The 17,929-nt window shown below is 41.9% G+C and overlaps 1 protein-coding gene across 1 annotated transcript in view; it reads right to left on the bottom strand.

Annotated features, from left to right (window-relative positions):
• LOC106723591 (sodium/hydrogen exchanger 9-like) overlaps positions 1–17,929 on the bottom strand; it is a 132,706-nt gene that overhangs the window by 105,382 nt on the left and 9,395 nt on the right. Inside the window, exon 2 of the mRNA XM_014539252.1 lies at positions 10,241–10,329. Coding sequence (XP_014394738.1) covers positions 10,241–10,255 — 15 coding nt within the window. The 5' untranslated portion in view covers positions 10,256–10,329. The remainder of the gene's footprint in view (positions 1–10,240; positions 10,330–17,929) is intronic.

Here is a 17,929-nt window from a genome sequence, read left to right as displayed (position 1 = left end):
CATCCCCAACTGCCCCCCATCATCCTGATCACCCCTAACTGCCTCTGCCTCGGCCCCACCACCATGGCTTTGTCTGGAAGGACATCCAGAAGGTCTCCCGGTCTAATTAGCATATTACTCTTTTATTAGTATAGATTCCCAATTTCTGAACAGCTATGCCCCAAACATATTTCACTTCTTTCAAGTATCACCTTCTTACTAAGTCCTTCCCCAACCATCCTATCTAAAATTGCAACCTTGCCTTCCCAAGTATACACACCTAGCTTCCATATCTGGTTTATTATTGATCTTATGACTCACCATAAGCTATATATTTAGCTTATTTATTTTGATTATAATAAAGCTCCTTCACCAGAAATAGGTTTTTGTTGCTTTTCTAACCCAGCACCTTGAACACTGGCTGGCATAGAGCAGGCTCTAACATAGATTAGCTGAATGATTACAGTTAAGAAGAGCTACCTCTTAGGTAGAAAAGTAAATAGAAAGTAAGATAAGTACTTCATAAATGCTAATGCATAATAAATGGTAACTATTTAAATTAATATTATATGTCCATGATTACTCATTGGAACTAATGTTTAGGAGGTAACTGAAGGAAGGAAGGATAAACTCTAGTTAAAAGGGATCATATAGAAGTAAATGGCTTTGCAAGTCAACCTCAGGCAAGGTAAAGACTGTAGAAACACCCTGAAGTTTTGCCCAGATAACCAGCCCCCAGACCTGCTAGGGGTGATGGCATGAGTCACTAAGGGCTTGGGAGGCAGGCGGGCACTGGTGTGTGTGGGATTATAGACTCTGTATGGAATCTTGTGAATTCGAGGCTCTCTGACAACGGTGTGCTGATGTCCATCCCATAATCTCTAGCAGCTCTTAGTTTCTAGGGCGAGTTAGGGCTTGCAGGATTTTCCCATCTCTAAGGTTAGATGTGCATATCCTAAAGCGAGAGGATCAATCCAAGTCCAGGGAGAGGGGCTGCCATGCCTGTTCATATACACTTTAATGGAATGCTTCACTATCAAAGTGAAATCCTCGTGGTTGGTCCAGCACCAGAGTGTCCCTATCATACTGCTTTGTGCCTCACACAGAGTCATGCTACATGGTTTTTCACAAGTTGGAGTGAAATAAATTCACCTACATCTAGATCATTATTAATTTAAAGACATATTTAAAGTGTAATGCAATTTGGAAGGAGCGCTCTATTTTTTGAAGCTATAAAGGACACACATTCAAAAGTCTGTATTCAGTTGGAGCTATTGGATTAGCTGGTACAGAGTCCATGAATAAAATGTCTTTGTAAATCATTTGCCTTTGCATTTTATAATACAAAGTTGATTTTTATGTATTTTCCACTGGCCTTCATTCATTGACTTTCTTTACTCCCATTGACCAGTTCCTGGGGACAGAGACTCAGAGGCTGTATATGCTAATTCTCCCATCGGCAGTGAAAATGTGCGGAGATGCAGAGGAAGATACTGTTCAATAACTATGTGTCATCATATAAAACTTTCCAAATCTTTTCCATTTCACAGTGGAATCAGTGTGATTTATACAATACTTGCCTCAGCTAGTCTTTACAATTTATAATTGACTCCCACATGCAGTTTGAACTTTGCTTGCTACACTGCTGCAGGTGTGGCCATGGACCTCTTATCTGTGAAGTTAATTAAAAGGCTAGATCTCATTTCCTTCAAAGTCGTGACCTCAGACTCTGCATACTGGAGTGGGAAATGTGTGTATGCATGCACATATGTGCATAGATGGATAAATATGCATATAACATATGCATACATTATGAGAAAAAGTAAGTAGAAAATGACAGACCCTAAAGAAAAAAGTGAGGAAAGGTATGAGAAGGGAACGGAATTAGAATTCATTAGGCCCCTCCTATGAACCAGGCACCTAGGAAAGAAGTTAATGGGGGGAACAAAGATGGAGGGATGCAATTATCTGGATGCTAAAAAGCAATCTGGTAAAAAAAAAAAAAACCTTCATGAAAGGAGAGTGCTGTAAGAATGCAGGCTGGCAGTCATCAGGGAGCGACAAAGATGGAGGGATGCAATTATCTGGATGCTAAAAAGCAATCTGGTAAAAAAAAAAAAACCTTCATGAAAGGAGAGTGCTGTAAGAATGCAGGCTGGCAGTCATGCAGGGAGCGATGGTCAAATCATTCAGAAGATAGCAGAGGGCTGTCGGGCACTGATTTGGGCTTTGTCTTCCATGGTGCTGGGCTGCTGTCTCAGCAGGAGATGAATTATTTTTGGAGTTCTGCTGAAAAGTCTAGATAGCATGACTTAAAACTGCAGATCCCTACACAGAGTTCAACTTTCCAGAATGCAAGAACTCAGAGAACCAGACAAAGTCAGGAAGAACAGCCCAACACATTTATTTCCCTTTAAACCCTAAAGAATACTGAGTCTCCATAATTTAAAGATCCTAGATGACTATAGATTGGAGGGTTTTAGGTATTAGTATCAGTTTTTTTGTTCACTTTTATTTTTAAGGAGAGGTACTTAAAATTTGTGAAGTCACATCTTTGTGGTTCCCCTGATGGGCAGAAGTGTAGGGTGAATTTGAAGAATTTCTGGGTAGGTGGGCGGTAGGGTCAGGTCCAGCTGAGCTTGAGATATGACAAAAAGAGCTTTTCAATTATCTTTGAAAACTACTATTTAGGAATTTCTAGTCAATTACAAGTTTTGCTTAGATGTCACTTTGGCTTTGTCCACTCCTACTACCCCAAAATCATACTAGATATCTTCAGCGTCATTGGACTTATTATATAATCTTCTCAATCTTCATTTGCATTATGGGATAGATTGCAATCATTTGGTCCAACTCTTTATCATTCCCTATCTCCATGCTTCTTACCATATAACTTTGCAGTGTGGGCCTGTAACCTTCCTCAGCCTCTTGACCTTGGGCTCAGCCATGTGATTTTCTTTGGCCAATAAGATGTTTAGGAAAAGGGACACAAGCAGAGGCTTGGGATGGACTGGAACATTGGGGCTTGCTCTTCTGCCAAGAGAAGAATGACAGACACATGGCACTGGCTGTGGTGTGGTGCTCTAGCCAAGCCTACCCTAGAATAGAGCCCTGTAAAATCTACAGACACAAGCCAAGTTGAGACAAACAGAGCCACCCAGCTAAATCCACCTCAAAAGATTTGAAGTGTGCAGATGTCTGAAAAATAAATGTTTATTGTTGGATGCCACTGGGGTTGTATTGCTGTTTGTGACACAGCAAAAGCTCACTGATACAAATGCCATTTGATTCATGCTCCTCTTGTCTGCCAGAGTGATATTTCTAAAATGGAAATCCAATTATCCTAAAATTACTTTGCCTAAGATACTTTAATGACTTCCTGCTATTGGGCTGAATGGTGTGTCTCCCCCTCGCCCTCCAAATTCATATGTTGAAGTCCTAACCAACAATGCTTCAGAATGTGACCTTACATGAAAACAGGGTCATTGAAAATGTAAAATGCAATTAGTTGAGTAAAAATGATGTCATACTGGAGTAGGGTAGACGCCTAATCTAATATGAATGATATCCTATCTAATAAAAGAGTGATATGCAAATTAACCATCACTCTGTCACTCCCTCACTCCGTCACTCCCTCACTCCGTCACAAAGATGGCGGCGGCCACAGAGCTGGAGCGAGCAGGAGGCTTTGGTTGCCCCTGGCAATGGAGGAAGCCAAGCTTCCCGCCTGCCCTGGCCAGCGCTGAGCTCCGCTCAAGGCTACAAAGTTTCAATTATAGAAGATAAATAAATCCTAGATACCTGCTGGAAAAATAAAAAAAAGAAAGAAAGAAAGGACAGGCTGGGAGCTTGGGTCGCCAGGGGCCTTGACCAGCCTGCAAACAGCCATCAGCCCCTCAACCAGGCTGGCCAGGCACCCCAGTGGGGACCCCCACCCTGAAGGGGGTGTGGCCAGCCTGAAAACAGCCCTCAGCCCCTCACCAAGGCTGGCCAGGCACCCCACCCTGATCCGGGACACCCTTCAGAGCAAACCAGCTGGCCCCGACCCGTACACCAGGCCTCTATCCTATATAATAAAAGGGTAATAGTCAAATTGACCCTAACAGCAGAATGACTGGGAATGACTGGTCACTATGACACACACTGACCACCAGGGGGCAGATGCTTAATGCAGGAGATGCCCCCTGGTGGTCAGTGTGCTCCCACAGGGGAGCTCTGCTCAGCCATAAGCCAGGCTTCCAGCACAGCAGTGGTGGCAGGGGCCTCTCCTGCCTCCTCAGCAGCGCTAAGGATGTCTGACTGCAGCTTAGGCCTGCTCCCTGCTGGCAAGTGGACATCCCCTGAGGTCTCCCGTGCTGCCAGAGGGATGTCTGACTACCAGCTTAGGCCCGAACCCTCAGGGAGTGGGCCTAAGCCAGCAGGTGGACATCTCCTGAGGGGTCCCAGGTGTGAGAGGGCACAGGCCGGGCTGAGGAACCCCCCCCCCCCCGGGCCTGTCCGAGTGCACAAATTTTTGTGCACTGGGACTCTAGTCCTTATAAAAAAGGAAAATTTGACCTGAGTCAATAGTTCAGTTAATTAGAGCATCCTCCCAATACATCAAGGTTATGGGTTTGATCCCCAGTCAGGGCAACAAATCACTGTTTCTCTCTCTCTCTCTCCTTAGTATTTTTAAAAATATTCTTCTTGATTTCAGAGAGGAAGGGAGAGGGAGGGAAAGACAGAAACATCAATGATTAGAGAAAATTATTGATTGGCTGCCTCCTGCATGTCCCTCACTGGGAAACAAGCCCGCAACCAGGACATATTCCCTGACCATGAATTGAACTAGTGACCTCTTGGTTACTGGGTTGATGCTTAACTGCTGAGCCACACCAAGCTGGGCAATATTTTTTTAAAAAGGGGGAATCTGGAGACAGACATGCTTTCAGGGAGAATGCCATGTAAGTGTAAAGGCAGATCAGGATGATGTGTCTATAAGACATAGAACATTGAAGATTACCAGAAAACCACCAGCAGCTAAGAGAGAGGAATAGAATGATTCTCCCTTACAGGCCTCAGAAGGAACAAATTCTACCAACAACTTGATCTCAGACTTCAGCTCTAAAACTGTGAGATGATGAATTTCTGTTTATGCCACTCCCCATTATCTTTAGGGTGAAGTCTAACCTCCTTCACAAGGTATGAAAGTCTTTTCTTTCTTTTCTTTTTTAAAATTAAAGTTGACAATATTATATTACTTTCAGATAGCCTATCTAATAATAGAGAAACATGGTAATTAGCCGTACCTCCGCTACCCTTCTCATTGGCTAATCAGGGCGATATGCAAATTAACTGCCAACCAATCATCCCCTCATCCAGGCTGGCCAGGCACCCCAGTGGGGACCCCCACCCTGAAGGGTGTGTGACCAGCTGCAAACAGCCATCATCCCCTCATCCAGGCTGGCCAGGCACCCCAGTGGGGACCCCCACCCTGAAGGGTGTGTGACCAGCTGCAAACAGCCATCATCCCTTCATCCAGGCTGGCCAGGCACCCCAGTGGGGACCCCCACCCTGAAGGGGGTGTGACCAGCTGCAAACAGCCATCATCCCCTCATCCAGGCTGGCCAGGCACCCCAGTGGGGACCCCCACCCTGAAGCATACTGAAGGCAGGCGGCAATGGGCAAGGCTGTCCGTGGTCCCGGGACCCGGATCTGTGACCCTGCCGGGCGGGGGGCAACGCGGGAGGCTGTCCGCGGTCCCAGGACCCGGATCTGTGATCCTGCCAGGCGGGGGGGCAGTGCTTGAGGCTGTCTGCAGTCCGGGACCCGGATCTGTGATCCTGCCGGGCAGAGGGCAGTGCTTGAGGCTGTCCGCTGTCCCGGGACCCGGATCTGTGACTCTGCCAGGCGGGGCGGCAGTGCTTGAGGCTGTCCGCGGTCCCAGGACCTGGATCTGTGACCCTGCCAGGCGGGGGGCACCGCGGGAGGCTGTCCGCGGTCCCTGGACCCAGATCCGTGACCCTGCTGAGTGGGGGGCAGTGCTTGAGGCTGTCCGCTGTCCCGGGACCCGGATCTGTGACTCTGCCAGGCGGGGCGGCAGTGCTTGAGGCTGTCCGCGGTCCCAGGACCTGGATCTGTGACCCTGCCAGGCGGGGGGCACCGCGGGAGGCTGTCCGCGGTCCCTGGACCCAGATCCGTGACCCTGCTGAGTGGGGGGCAGTGCTTGAGGCTGTCCGCTGTCCTGGGACCCGGATCTGTGACCCTGCCAGGCGGGGGGCAGTGCTTGAGGCTGTCTGTGGTCTGGGACCTGGATCCGTGACCCTTGAAATATTGTTGTCAGGTCCCATCATCTCTTCTAGCCATTCTTCTCTTCTATTTGCAAATGACTCATGCTGAACAGTACACTTATTTCATGTTGCAGCTTGATCCTTCACGTGGTTGTCCCAATGCCCATTTATCTCTGTGGTTATGGGCACAGCCTGGGAACACAGAACAATGCAAGTCATTTAGAAATTTGAAACATGATTTCTGGTAATGCTTCAGGAAGTATTTTAAGTTTAATTTTGATTTCTAACGTGCTCTGGACTCTTTCCTGAAATAGACTCAAAAACTGGCTATTGGCAGAGAGGAGAATAGGTGGAAGGGACTTGGGCTAGCACTGAGAGTTGTGTGATTAGTCCTGATTTAAACACTGGAAATGACTTGAGTCACTAATGTTTTTTAAATTCTGAATCTATTTTTACTTTATTTTTATTTTAACAATACCTGGATAAAAATTTGTTAAGAGAGTTCATTCAATTCATTCTTTTTAAAGGAATCAGGAGCCTAATTTTATCATGACTCCCAACACACACACCCTACATACATTTTAGATAAAGTGGGATAAAGGACAGAGACACATTCTGTTGGCTATATTTTGACTTAGGAAAAAGAGTCCAAATATTATTGTCATCCTGGAGCCATCCTATCCTCAAACCTTAGATAGGCAGATTATTTTCCATGGTCTCTGTTCTCTCATCCTCTTGAGGACATACCTTACTTGCAAAAAAAAATTTAGATTACATGATCCCACAAAACTTAGCATAGAGAAGCTAAGAGCAAATGTTTGTTCTATAAGGATGGGTTAGCAGTGTTAAGGTAGTCAGACTGTTGTGTTGAAACTTCCTTTGTTGCCAATTCTACCTGATTAGTTTCAGCTCTTTAATAGCTTAGCGGTTGTAGTAGTTGATGTCACAGGGGTTCAGAATATTGACACATGACTTCAAACAAAAGATTGAAGTGAATTTTTAGGAGATCCAAATGTGTTCTGTAACTGCTGGTAAAGAGTTCCAACATTCATGATTCATTAACCAGATCTACATATACCACATAGAACGAGGTGGATACTTGGTTCTTGTCTAGTCATTAATTTGTTATCCACCTACACTGACACAACACATTAATTATATTAACTGGTTAATGGACAGATCTCTACTTTGCTATTTGTTTTATAGGCAGTTCTAGCTTATAGATGCCAAATGTCTTGTCCTAACCTTGTGCACAATTCTTAGGATGACTTTTGGCCAGTCTAAACATTGCCTAGGAATTGTTTATCATGGCTGATACCCCTCCTGAAGCATGTATACTGTTAATTTCTGCTTAAGAATCTCCAACAAAGCAAATATTTACACAAAGAGGGTGATTCCCCTCAAGCCGCAGGGGTAGATCAAGCCAGTGGTACCGAAATAGACATGACTGTGTCCAGTCCCCAAGATTTTAATCACATTTAATGACTGTGCAAGTTACGCCAGGAAGAAGGAACATGTGATGTTTCTCTGGGGCTTTGTAATATAACTTATGTTTTATTTACAAGGCTGCAATAGAGGGGTTATGTGATTGCTTTCTCCCCAACTCCACTTACTAGCTATTTGTATAAAGCTATATTTGGTGTTTTTTAAAAACACTGAGAACAAGGCAAGGCAAAAGAAGAGGAAAGATGTTAGGATAAAGGGAAGTTTCCCACAGGAATTACCAAGAATTTATTTCATAGAGGAAGGCCTCAATTGCTTCTTGCTCATGGAAATGTTTTCACCTGCCTTGCTAAAGCCTTGATACTCATATCTGGGACGTATTAAGCAATTCAGAAAGTTTACTCATTAACTTTGATTGATCTAATTCAGTGATTCGCAAAGTGGGCGCTACCGCCCCCTGGTGGGCGCTGCAGCGATCCAGGGGGGCGGTGATGGCCACAGGTGCATTTGTTTTAACTTTTTTTGTATTACCTTTCTATTCTGAGTTCAATAAATAGTTTCATAATTTCAAACTTCAATGTTTCTAATTTACACCTTTCTTTACTATATTTTACGAAAAAGGTAGAAACATTAATACATATATCTTTCTGTTTAATTGCTATTAAAATTTAAAAAAAATTAATTTCCAGGGGGCGCTGAGTAATATTTTTTCTGGAAAGGGGGCAGTAGGCCAAATAAGTTTGGGAACCACTGGTATACATTATGTTGTGACCAACACACTAAGCCTAGTAACCATCTCTCGCCATGCAAAGTTATCACAATGTTATTTACCACATTTTCCTTCACCTTCTCTTCCCCCCACCCCCCAAACTCCCTTGGCAACCATCAGTTCAATCTCTGTTTCTATTGTCTATTTTTGTTTTGTTTATTTGTTTAATTTTTTAAAATTTCAAATATGAGTGAAATCATGTGCTATTTGCCTTTCTCTGTCTGACTTTCTTCACTTAGTATATTAACCTCCAGGTCCATCCATGTTGTTACAAATGGCAAGATTTTATTTTTATTTTTTATTGCTTAGTAATATTTCACTGGACATTCTTTCATAAGCTGGTCTCTGGCTATATCTTTGGTTTCATCTATCACTGGATCCCAGTAGCTTCAGCCTTACCCCATTCTCTGGCCACACAGAACTTTTACAGTGCTTCAAACAACTGCCTTAGGCTCTTGTTCATCTATAACTTGGGACTCAAATGCCTTTTCTGCTACTTTCCAATGCTCCACGTAATTACCTGATTAACTTCTATTTGTATTTCAAGCTCCAGATTGGGCATCATTTCTGGAAACCTTCTTCTCCCCTTCCCAATCCTAGTAACTGGAGGATGCTCTATTGAATGCTCCCCAAACACTCTATGGAGATATTTCTATCACAGTTCACTACACATCTTAATCTTTACCAACAGACTTGATAATGAACCTCTTACAGGCAGGGTCAGATGCTATCTGTCTTTTTATTCCTAGTACCTAGCACAGTGCTTGGCACAGAGGGGCTGTGCAGCAGTTTGTGGAAGGGATTTGTGCATGCTCATGTGCAAATATCCAAGCAGACATGTTCTTGGCATACGAGAGGTACATTCTTTTGTGTGACAACTGGCAATTCAGTTTATTTAGAAGCAAAAGCACCTAATTAAGGAGCAAACATGGCTTCCTTATTCTTCTTCGTTTCCTTCTCTCTACCCAATCTCACATGCTTTATAATGCTTTTAGATGTAAGTGACTGTAAATTATTAGCATCTGTTGGCCTTTCATCTTCAAGTCTGACAGTCTATGGCCCACATTTCTCAGGAGGGAGATACTATTATAACTATACTAGAGGTGCACAAAATTTGTGCAGGGGGGGCCTTAGCCCAGCATGCACCCTCTCACAATCCGGGACCCCTCAGGGGATGCCTGGCTGCTGGTTTAGGCCCGATCCTGCAGGGATTCCCATGGGATCGGGCCTAAACTGGCAGTTGGAAATCCCTTATCTGACATCCCTCTTGCAATATGGGACTGCTAGCTCCTAACCACTCGCCTGCCTGCCTACTTGATAGCCCCTAAGCACTCTGCCTGCCTGCCTGATAGCCCCTAACTACTCTGCATGCCTGCCTGATAGCCCCTAACTACTCTGCATGCCTGCCTGTCACCCCTAACACCTCTGCCTGCCTGCCTGATTGCCCCTAACTGCTCTCCTGCCTGTCTTTTTGCCCCTAACCACCTCTGCCTCAGCCCCCACTGCCACAGCTTCATCCGGAAGGACTTCCGGAATGACATCCAGAAGGTCGTTCGGCTGTCCAGTCTAATTAGCATATTCCACTTTTATTATTATAGATTTTTGCTTACCAAGAGAACTATTAATGGTTATCCTGGAGGGGAAAAAATAATAAATATCCAAACTTTAATGAAGCCTGGAGCTTCCTTTGCTAATGAAACTCCGAGTGCACTGCCAGCATTGCTGTGTAACCGTTACATTGAGAAAGGACATAAGGCAGGGAGGGAGTTTTTCCTTTTACCTGTTTAGTCCTCATTTTGGAATCCAATGACAGATTATTGTAGGTATAATGTGCCTGTGTGACTCCACAGAAGAGAACAGCAACTATTCCTGAAATTCAAAAACACACCAGTTAAAACCAATTTTCTTTCTCATCTATGTCAAAGGGTAGGCCTATTCCAGCTAGAAGAAGATGAAAGGCCCTTTGGTGGCAGTAGAGTTAACACAGCTAATAACTACTATGATAATGAAATTGGGTAAACATCGCGGCTTGCATTTAAACACTGGCCTGGCAACATCAAAACTAAAGAAAAAAAAACTAAAGACCTAAAGTATTAAGAGGTAGATTCTTCCTGAGGACAAATGATTCCCTGGTCACGAGTTAGGAAAGTTACACTTGGAAAAACATGAAGAGAAGGCTGCATCATCAACTCTGGACTACTCAGCTAGCACAACTGCTTGGCTGCATTCACTAAATGCTGGCATATTAGCCCTGACATTTTCTTTCCATTGGGTACTTTGAAGAATCGGAAGCAGTTCCTGTCATGTCATAATTTAGTATAAAAACTATGAGACACACACACATACAAAAAAAACACCAAAACCATGAGTCACTGACATGAGAAATCTACCAGGGTTTTGCTGCCCTTGCCAATGACCTTATGTGCCAAGCAAGAAAGAGATTCCTGTATATCCCTATTATACCAGCTTTAAATGCCATCAAGCCACACATACACAAGAAGCTACCATGGGACAAATGTGTCTCAGGCTCTGATATTTTCTGTGCTGCCTTTGGGCTGGAATGGAGAAGTGGTGGGGGCTGCACTCTACTTTGGATTAAACGTTCTGTTAATTATGAGAAATTGAGCACAGAGGAAGGCTTTAGGAAAAACACAAATATTAAGTATTTTTCACCTCAGGTCAGGGGGTTGAATGGAATTTTAAGCAGCAGAATCTTTTCAATTAAAAACACTCAAAAATTAAGTGTTGATTCTTAAGAGTATAAAAATATGTGAGCTGAACACTGACATTTCAAATGAACCTACAATAAAGAATTTTAAAGAACCAAGCATATTTTTTATATGTACACTTTATGCTTCTATTTATATGTTGGTTATTTGGGGGGGTTGGTTTTGGATAAAATATTGCTAAGACATATTTACCTAATACAAGTGTCTAGATATTTTATTACTTATTTATTTTAATATTGTTTCAAAATTTTAGGTAAAAATGAAAGCAACTAGAAAGTTTTGCCAAAAAATATATATGCAGTATTTATTTCTATACATTTTTGGTAATATCTCAGTTTCTTAGCTTCTCTTCAGAAATTCTAAGGGAAAAAATACTTATAAAATGTTATATTTACTCTTTACAGAATTTCTATTAAAAAAAAAAGAACAACAACAACAACAACCAACACCAGGGACACATGTCTGCGCCTGCGTGCACCAGCACTGTGGGTACGTGAGGCTCTAGACAACACTTACATGCTCTGTATCTCAAATTCTTGGATGCACAGAGGAGGGGAGGGGCACCAAGTATCCTTTGGGCCAGTTAGCAAACTAGTGTCTGAGCTTCTAAGCTACCATCTGGTCTGTGACCCTGGGCTGGGACTGGGCAGGCACACCTTCCTCCACCTGAGCGTTTGGGTGGAGGGTGAGGAGCCCCAGAGGAGCAACAGGTGGGGACAGATGCCTGCTTCTTCCTGTTCGCCTGCTGTTCTTTCAGGCAGCCCAGTCATGGCTCTTCTTCAAGGCTTTGGTAGCTGGTTCAGCCTCTAATTTTAAAACTTTAGGGCAATACAATCCATAACAGCCATTTGGAAGTCCCCACCCCATCCCCACCAGGGGAACAAAAGACCAGAAAAAAACACACACCTTGCTGGACACCAGAAATCAGACCATTTAAGGAATTGAAACTGTCCTGAAGACACCTGATTGTACACCTGCATTCCATTCACATTCCAAGCCCACCTCAGCCTCCAGACTCACTGATGACAAGTTTCCCACTAGTGAGTGCATATAGAGATGAAACTCCAGCTCCTGGGTGCTGCCATCATTGACCCAATGACCCCTTGGCTCGGTGCTGTGCAGCCCTTCCCTTTTGATATCCCTTCTCCCAATCCCTTTCCTTAAATAAATTCAATTATTCTTTATCCACCATCTGAGATGGCTATTTAGCCTACCTACCCACACCACCCACCATGTTCGCCTTTCATTTTGATGGCCTGAATTTCTGTTTGTGTGTTTTTTTTCTGCATTTCCAGATCAGCCTCCTGGGACCTACTCCGAGAAAGCCGAAGCGGCCAGGCAGTGCCCTTGGAGGTTGGGTCCCAGCTCAGTGGTTCCCTCTTAGGAGCCTCTAGATTCTCTCCCCTTTGCCCTCCAGTCTCAGGGGTCATACTTGCTTTCTGCAAATACTACCTCTGTGTTGCTTCAGCATCTCTCATTTACTTTTTTAGCTCTCCACCACCTGCATGCCTAATTTCCTGCATTCATCTGTCAATAGCCAGACAGTTCCTCTTTTCCAGTACTTTCCTATGGGTCCCTTCTCATCTTAAATCTTGGTGGTTCTCTGAAACTATTGATGGTTTGCCATCTGGAAATAAGATACAACCTGTATTCTCCTATTGTAACTGGGACAAGGTGGGTGCCAAACTCCAGAGGCCTGGGCTCAGTCTTTTTTTTCTTTTCACTTTTATTCTTTTTTAAAAAATCTATATGGTTAAAAGTATTACTTAGGTCCTCCTTTCCCCCCATAACCTCTTCCAGCCCACTCCTGTCTTCCCCTCCCCCCATAGGTCCTCGCCACCCATTGCCTGTGTCCACGAGCTATGCATATATGCATATAAGTTCATTGGTTGATCTCTTCCCATCCACCTTCCCCTGTCTTCCCTCTGAGGTTCAACAGTCTGTTCATGCTTCTATGATTCTGGGTCTATTTTTGATCATCAGTTTATTTGGTTCATTAGATTCCACATATGAGTGAGATCATGTTATACCTATGTTTCTCTGACTAGCTTATTTCGCTCAGCATAATACTCCCCAGATCCTTCCCTGTTGTTGCTGGGCTCTGTCTTATTTCTATACTATCTTTGGTTGGAATTAATGTTTTTAAAAAGGGTTGGAGCCACTGGATTGGAACCACTGAATTGGAGCCACTGGATTAGAACAAGAGCCTTGGGATAAGAGTAAGTTGGGCCTAGAACTATCCAAGAGGCACGGCCAGACTCTGACACGTGTCTTCCAATTCCCAATGGCATGGTCGTTCTGAAAAGGGAGTGCTACCCCACAAGGAATGTCTGCCCTGAAGTGTGAGACATTCCCATCCTTTGAAATATTTGGGTTGAAAGATCATCACCAGACCTGTTGTAGAAAAAAATTCTTCTCATAAAGCAGAAGTTTAGATGTACTCCAACTTCTCGGGTCTATTATTTTCCTATACATTATTATATTAACTTACTAGGATTAACACCTCAGTTTGTCGATTTTTTAGTTCAGGACAAGGAAATAATATTGGTTCCAAATGAAACCATTAGACATTTTGAAAAGAGGCAGCCCAACATTCTCAAAAAGTAAAGATAAAATAAACATACTTTCAAATATTTTTTTTCAATTTTAGGCAACCTTTCTAAATTAATATTAAAAAATATTATTACCACACCTTTTATTCATAAAAACTTATTTTTTTCAAGGAAGTTATGAGGTTTAAAGATAAACTCAGGAAGACTCCAGTGTATAGAAAAAGATGTTTCTAAACCCTTAGACACAAACTTTCAGGTGAAATAATAAAGAATTCTGATGTCTGTGTCCAAGTGACGGAAGCGGCTTTCCTCAGAGAAACCCTCTTCTTTCTTTTTTCCCTCCTGCTGTTCTTCACCTGTCTGTGTTGCTTGTCCTTGTCACTCTCAGGCTGTGCTTCATTTTAAGTGAACCCTACTGTTTTCCCCATACATTAGAAGCCACTTCACCTTGCCTGGAAGCTCAACTGCAGCCCCAGAATCTGCATTAGGTAAGAGATAGATCAGAACTATACTTAATGCCTCTGCAATGTTAATGTATCGCCAAAGTCCTGGAATCTTGTTAAAATGCAGATTCTGCTTCAGGAGGTTTGGAATAGGGCCCGACTTGTGCATTTTATACTATGGATGTCCATGCTCCTTGCTGGCCTTGGCATCACACTCTGAGAAGCAAACCTCTGACCAACACTCTGGTATTATCAACTCACCTTTACTATGGCTTGGCCTTGACCTTGTATGATCTTAAAAAGAGACTTTTATTTTATTATTACTCTGTTAGATCTTGGGATAATTAGAAGATAGTCCTAGAGGATCAAGACATTTTTATTACTTTTTTTCTAATGAATGTCTTCGGTAACTATAAAAAATGTTTTAAACTATAATTTTGTGTTCTATTCTCTATATTTCATTTCTATGATTTTCCAAAGTCGATATGATTCTATGAAGTAATTTTAGTTTAATGGAACAGTTATCTATTAAGGACATTTGAAGAGTTTAAAATTTTGATTTTCATTTTAAAATTCTTTCTTTCTTTCTTTCTTTCTTTCTTTCTTTCTTTCTTTCTTTCATTTTATTATTTTTTTAATCCTCACCCAAGAATATTTTTTCATTGATTTTTAGAGAGAGTGTAAGAGAGAGGGAAAGACAAACAGAAATATTGATGTGAGAGAAACATCAATTGGTTGCCTCCTGCACAGGCCCAGACCAGGGCCCGGGTTGGGGAGGAGCTTGCAACCAAGGTACATGCCCTTGACCAGAATCGAACCTGGGATCCTTGAGTCTGCAGGCTGACGCTCAATCCATTTAGCCAAACCGGTTAGGGCAAAATTATTTATTTTTTACTCCCAACAATACGAGAATGTGAAAGAAATTACTTACAAAGAATAAAATGGATGCTATATTTTACTACCAAATAGTTCAATGAATTCTTCCCCCCTCTAAAAATGAAAACAAACAAATCATAGCCATTGATCATAATGTTCTAAAATTAGAAATGAGTAAAATAGTATAGCTATGTAAACATATCCAGTAGGGAATTCTAGTCACATTCTTCTAAATAAAATTAAAATTGAAGATGAAATCAAATTTGAAAGTTTAGCTTATATAGAAATAAATAACAATAAGTATATAGTAGATTCCTTATCAAAACCAATGGGATAAAGCAAAGGAGTATTCAGAGGAAAGTTTATAATCTTCATGTATTTTATCAGAAAAAAAGGAAATAAATGGACTATTTATCACAATAATCTAGAAAAGATACATAAAAATGGACCTAAAGACAGTAGAATTAAAAAATAAAGAAAAAATAAGTAGCCAAAGAGAAATTAAGATTGGTCAGTAGCATTATGTAAAATAAGAGCATGGTCCATGTCTCTAGGCCATAAAAAGAAGGAATAACTTAGAGAAGGTCACTCCAGGGATAAACACAATATTTCCTATTTAACAAGTTGCTGGAGGAAGCAATACAAAGCATCTAGTACATCCTGTGCCCTTAAACATAATTTGTTGCCTTTTCTTCCACATTCATTCCTGCATTAAGGAAAATCTGGTGAAAATGTGCTCTGTACTCCTGGTAATTCAAATTTAGATCATTCTTAGTAATACTACAATTATCAGATTTTTGCAAGTTAGCTTGGGTATCTGCTATTTATCCATTCAAATGTTATTTATCTATTGAGGTCATTCAATGAGCAAAGCACAAGTTTTGGCTATGGAGACACAAGGATGAATAAACCCAGTCCTCTACCTCAGGCAGTTCTGTGTCACCTAACAGAGACAATGTGTACACAAAGACATCTACTGGCAGGTGGAAGGTAGTAAGTGACAAGACAGCAGGAATTCTGAGAGGGAGTGATTTCTTTTGAGCTGGGAAAAATGAGAGAGAGATGGGGAGAGTTTTCCTGAAGGATCAGAGGCATTTGGGTCTTGAAAGATGAGAAGAGTCGGGTCTAGAGTAGGGAATTCAATGTGAATGAAGGAAAAAGAAAGTGGATTCTAAAGCTGGTTATTTCTGAAAGTAATAGAATGTTTCTAAAGAGAAATGTTGAAAGGAAGTTATGTAAATAACACAGGTCAGTAAGCCAGGACAAGTGAAATAGGGAAACTGAGATGGTTAAATAGAATTTGGCTTAATATGTTTTGTTTCTTCTCAAGGCTATAAAACTCCAGATGGTCCTACAGATGGAACCAAAAATTCAAGCAACCTTCTTCTGTGGACCCCTAGATCACCCACCTCTGATGGAACCCTGACTGCTGCTTCCAGTCAACGTCCCCATTCAGCAGGAAGCAGCTAGAGTGGCTGTCACCCCTGTTCCCAACAGCAGTTGGGGTTTCCTAATAGGAGAGGGGAATAAAAGGGGTTAAAGCAAAATTAGGTAGATAGGGTAAGGGGTGAAAGAAGGAGGCATCGTGGAGCTAGCTGAAAAAACAAAAATGTGTTTTGCAGAAAACAGGATGGCAGAAAAACAGGGTGTTTTGAAACAAGGATGTTTTTCATGCAAGTGTAAAACAAAATATTGCAAAAAGGCCATGAACCAATCAGAGAGCAGCACAGATAGACAAAGAGCTAGGCTTTAGCAGATATAAGGGGAAGAGCAGAATGCTTCCTGGGCAAGGCATTTGAATCTCCCTTCTGAGCAGGGAGCTAGCGTTTGTTTGCAATAAACTCCTGCCTTATTTGAACACCTCTGGTTTGTGGCTTTATTCTTGGATTCCATGAGACAAAATCCCAGGAAAAATTCCTGCTCACCAGTTCCGGTATCACAATGTATAGCTGTAAATTAAATAAGGAAAATGTACTACATTGCGTATCAGGAGACCTGAGGTCTATTGGTCACGGTTCAGACCCTTAACTAGTTGGATAACACGTGTAATTTAAATTCTTTGCCTGGTCTATTGTTTTCTTCTCAATGAATGAAAGAAGATGGTGTGCATTAGTATGCTTCAAATCTAGGCATACAACAAAAACCCACCAAAGTGTGGAAGAAAGTATAAGAATGTCATAATCTTTTATTAATATTTTTGGGTACTCTAAAGTATACAAGTACCCTTGTACCCTTGTGGGCCAAAAATATCTATGCTTGTATGCAGAGAATAAAGCTATTTTATTTTAATTTTTGCCAATAAGGGTCAAGAAACTCTGGCAAACACTGCTGTAGATAACCTCTAAATATCTTCCCATCTTAAATGTCTGTGATCTGAATAGTTCAGTTTTTACATTTGTTTCAAGTTCTGCATATATGGATTTGAAGAATTAAACATGGCCCCACAGCTTCACTTCTGGTCAACTAGATGCTTGGCGTCTACCTCTTGACCTAGATCTCCTCTAGGGCTGGGTCTATGACCTCCCCTTTTGTATTGCCCTCAACCCCATTACAGAGTCCAGCAGACATCAGATGCTCAGATGCAAGTTTGTCAAAGGAATAAATCTCTATTTCAAAAAATATTTATCTGCTTTGAAAATAGAATTCAGGAGAAATTAATTTTAGATCTTCACACACAGTCAGATATTTATATGAATTTATTAGTGGCAGAGTCTATTTTCTCCTAAAATTTAAATTTTCTTATTCAATATTACTATCACCTACAGTCTCTGTTATTGATAATATAATTCAGTAGTTCTTTTCTCATTAAAAGTTGATAAAGCCTTCAGATACAGAAGCTGAAAAATAAATGCCTATCCACATGGATCAT

This window comes from Myotis brandtii, unplaced genomic scaffold, assembly GCF_000412655.1.
Source record: "Myotis brandtii unplaced genomic scaffold, ASM41265v1 scaffold210, whole genome shotgun sequence".
Taxonomy (NCBI): Eukaryota; Metazoa; Chordata; class Mammalia; order Chiroptera; family Vespertilionidae; genus Myotis; species Myotis brandtii.
Note: the sequence above shows the minus strand (reverse complement) of the source record. Positions and strands in the feature narration are given on the sequence as shown.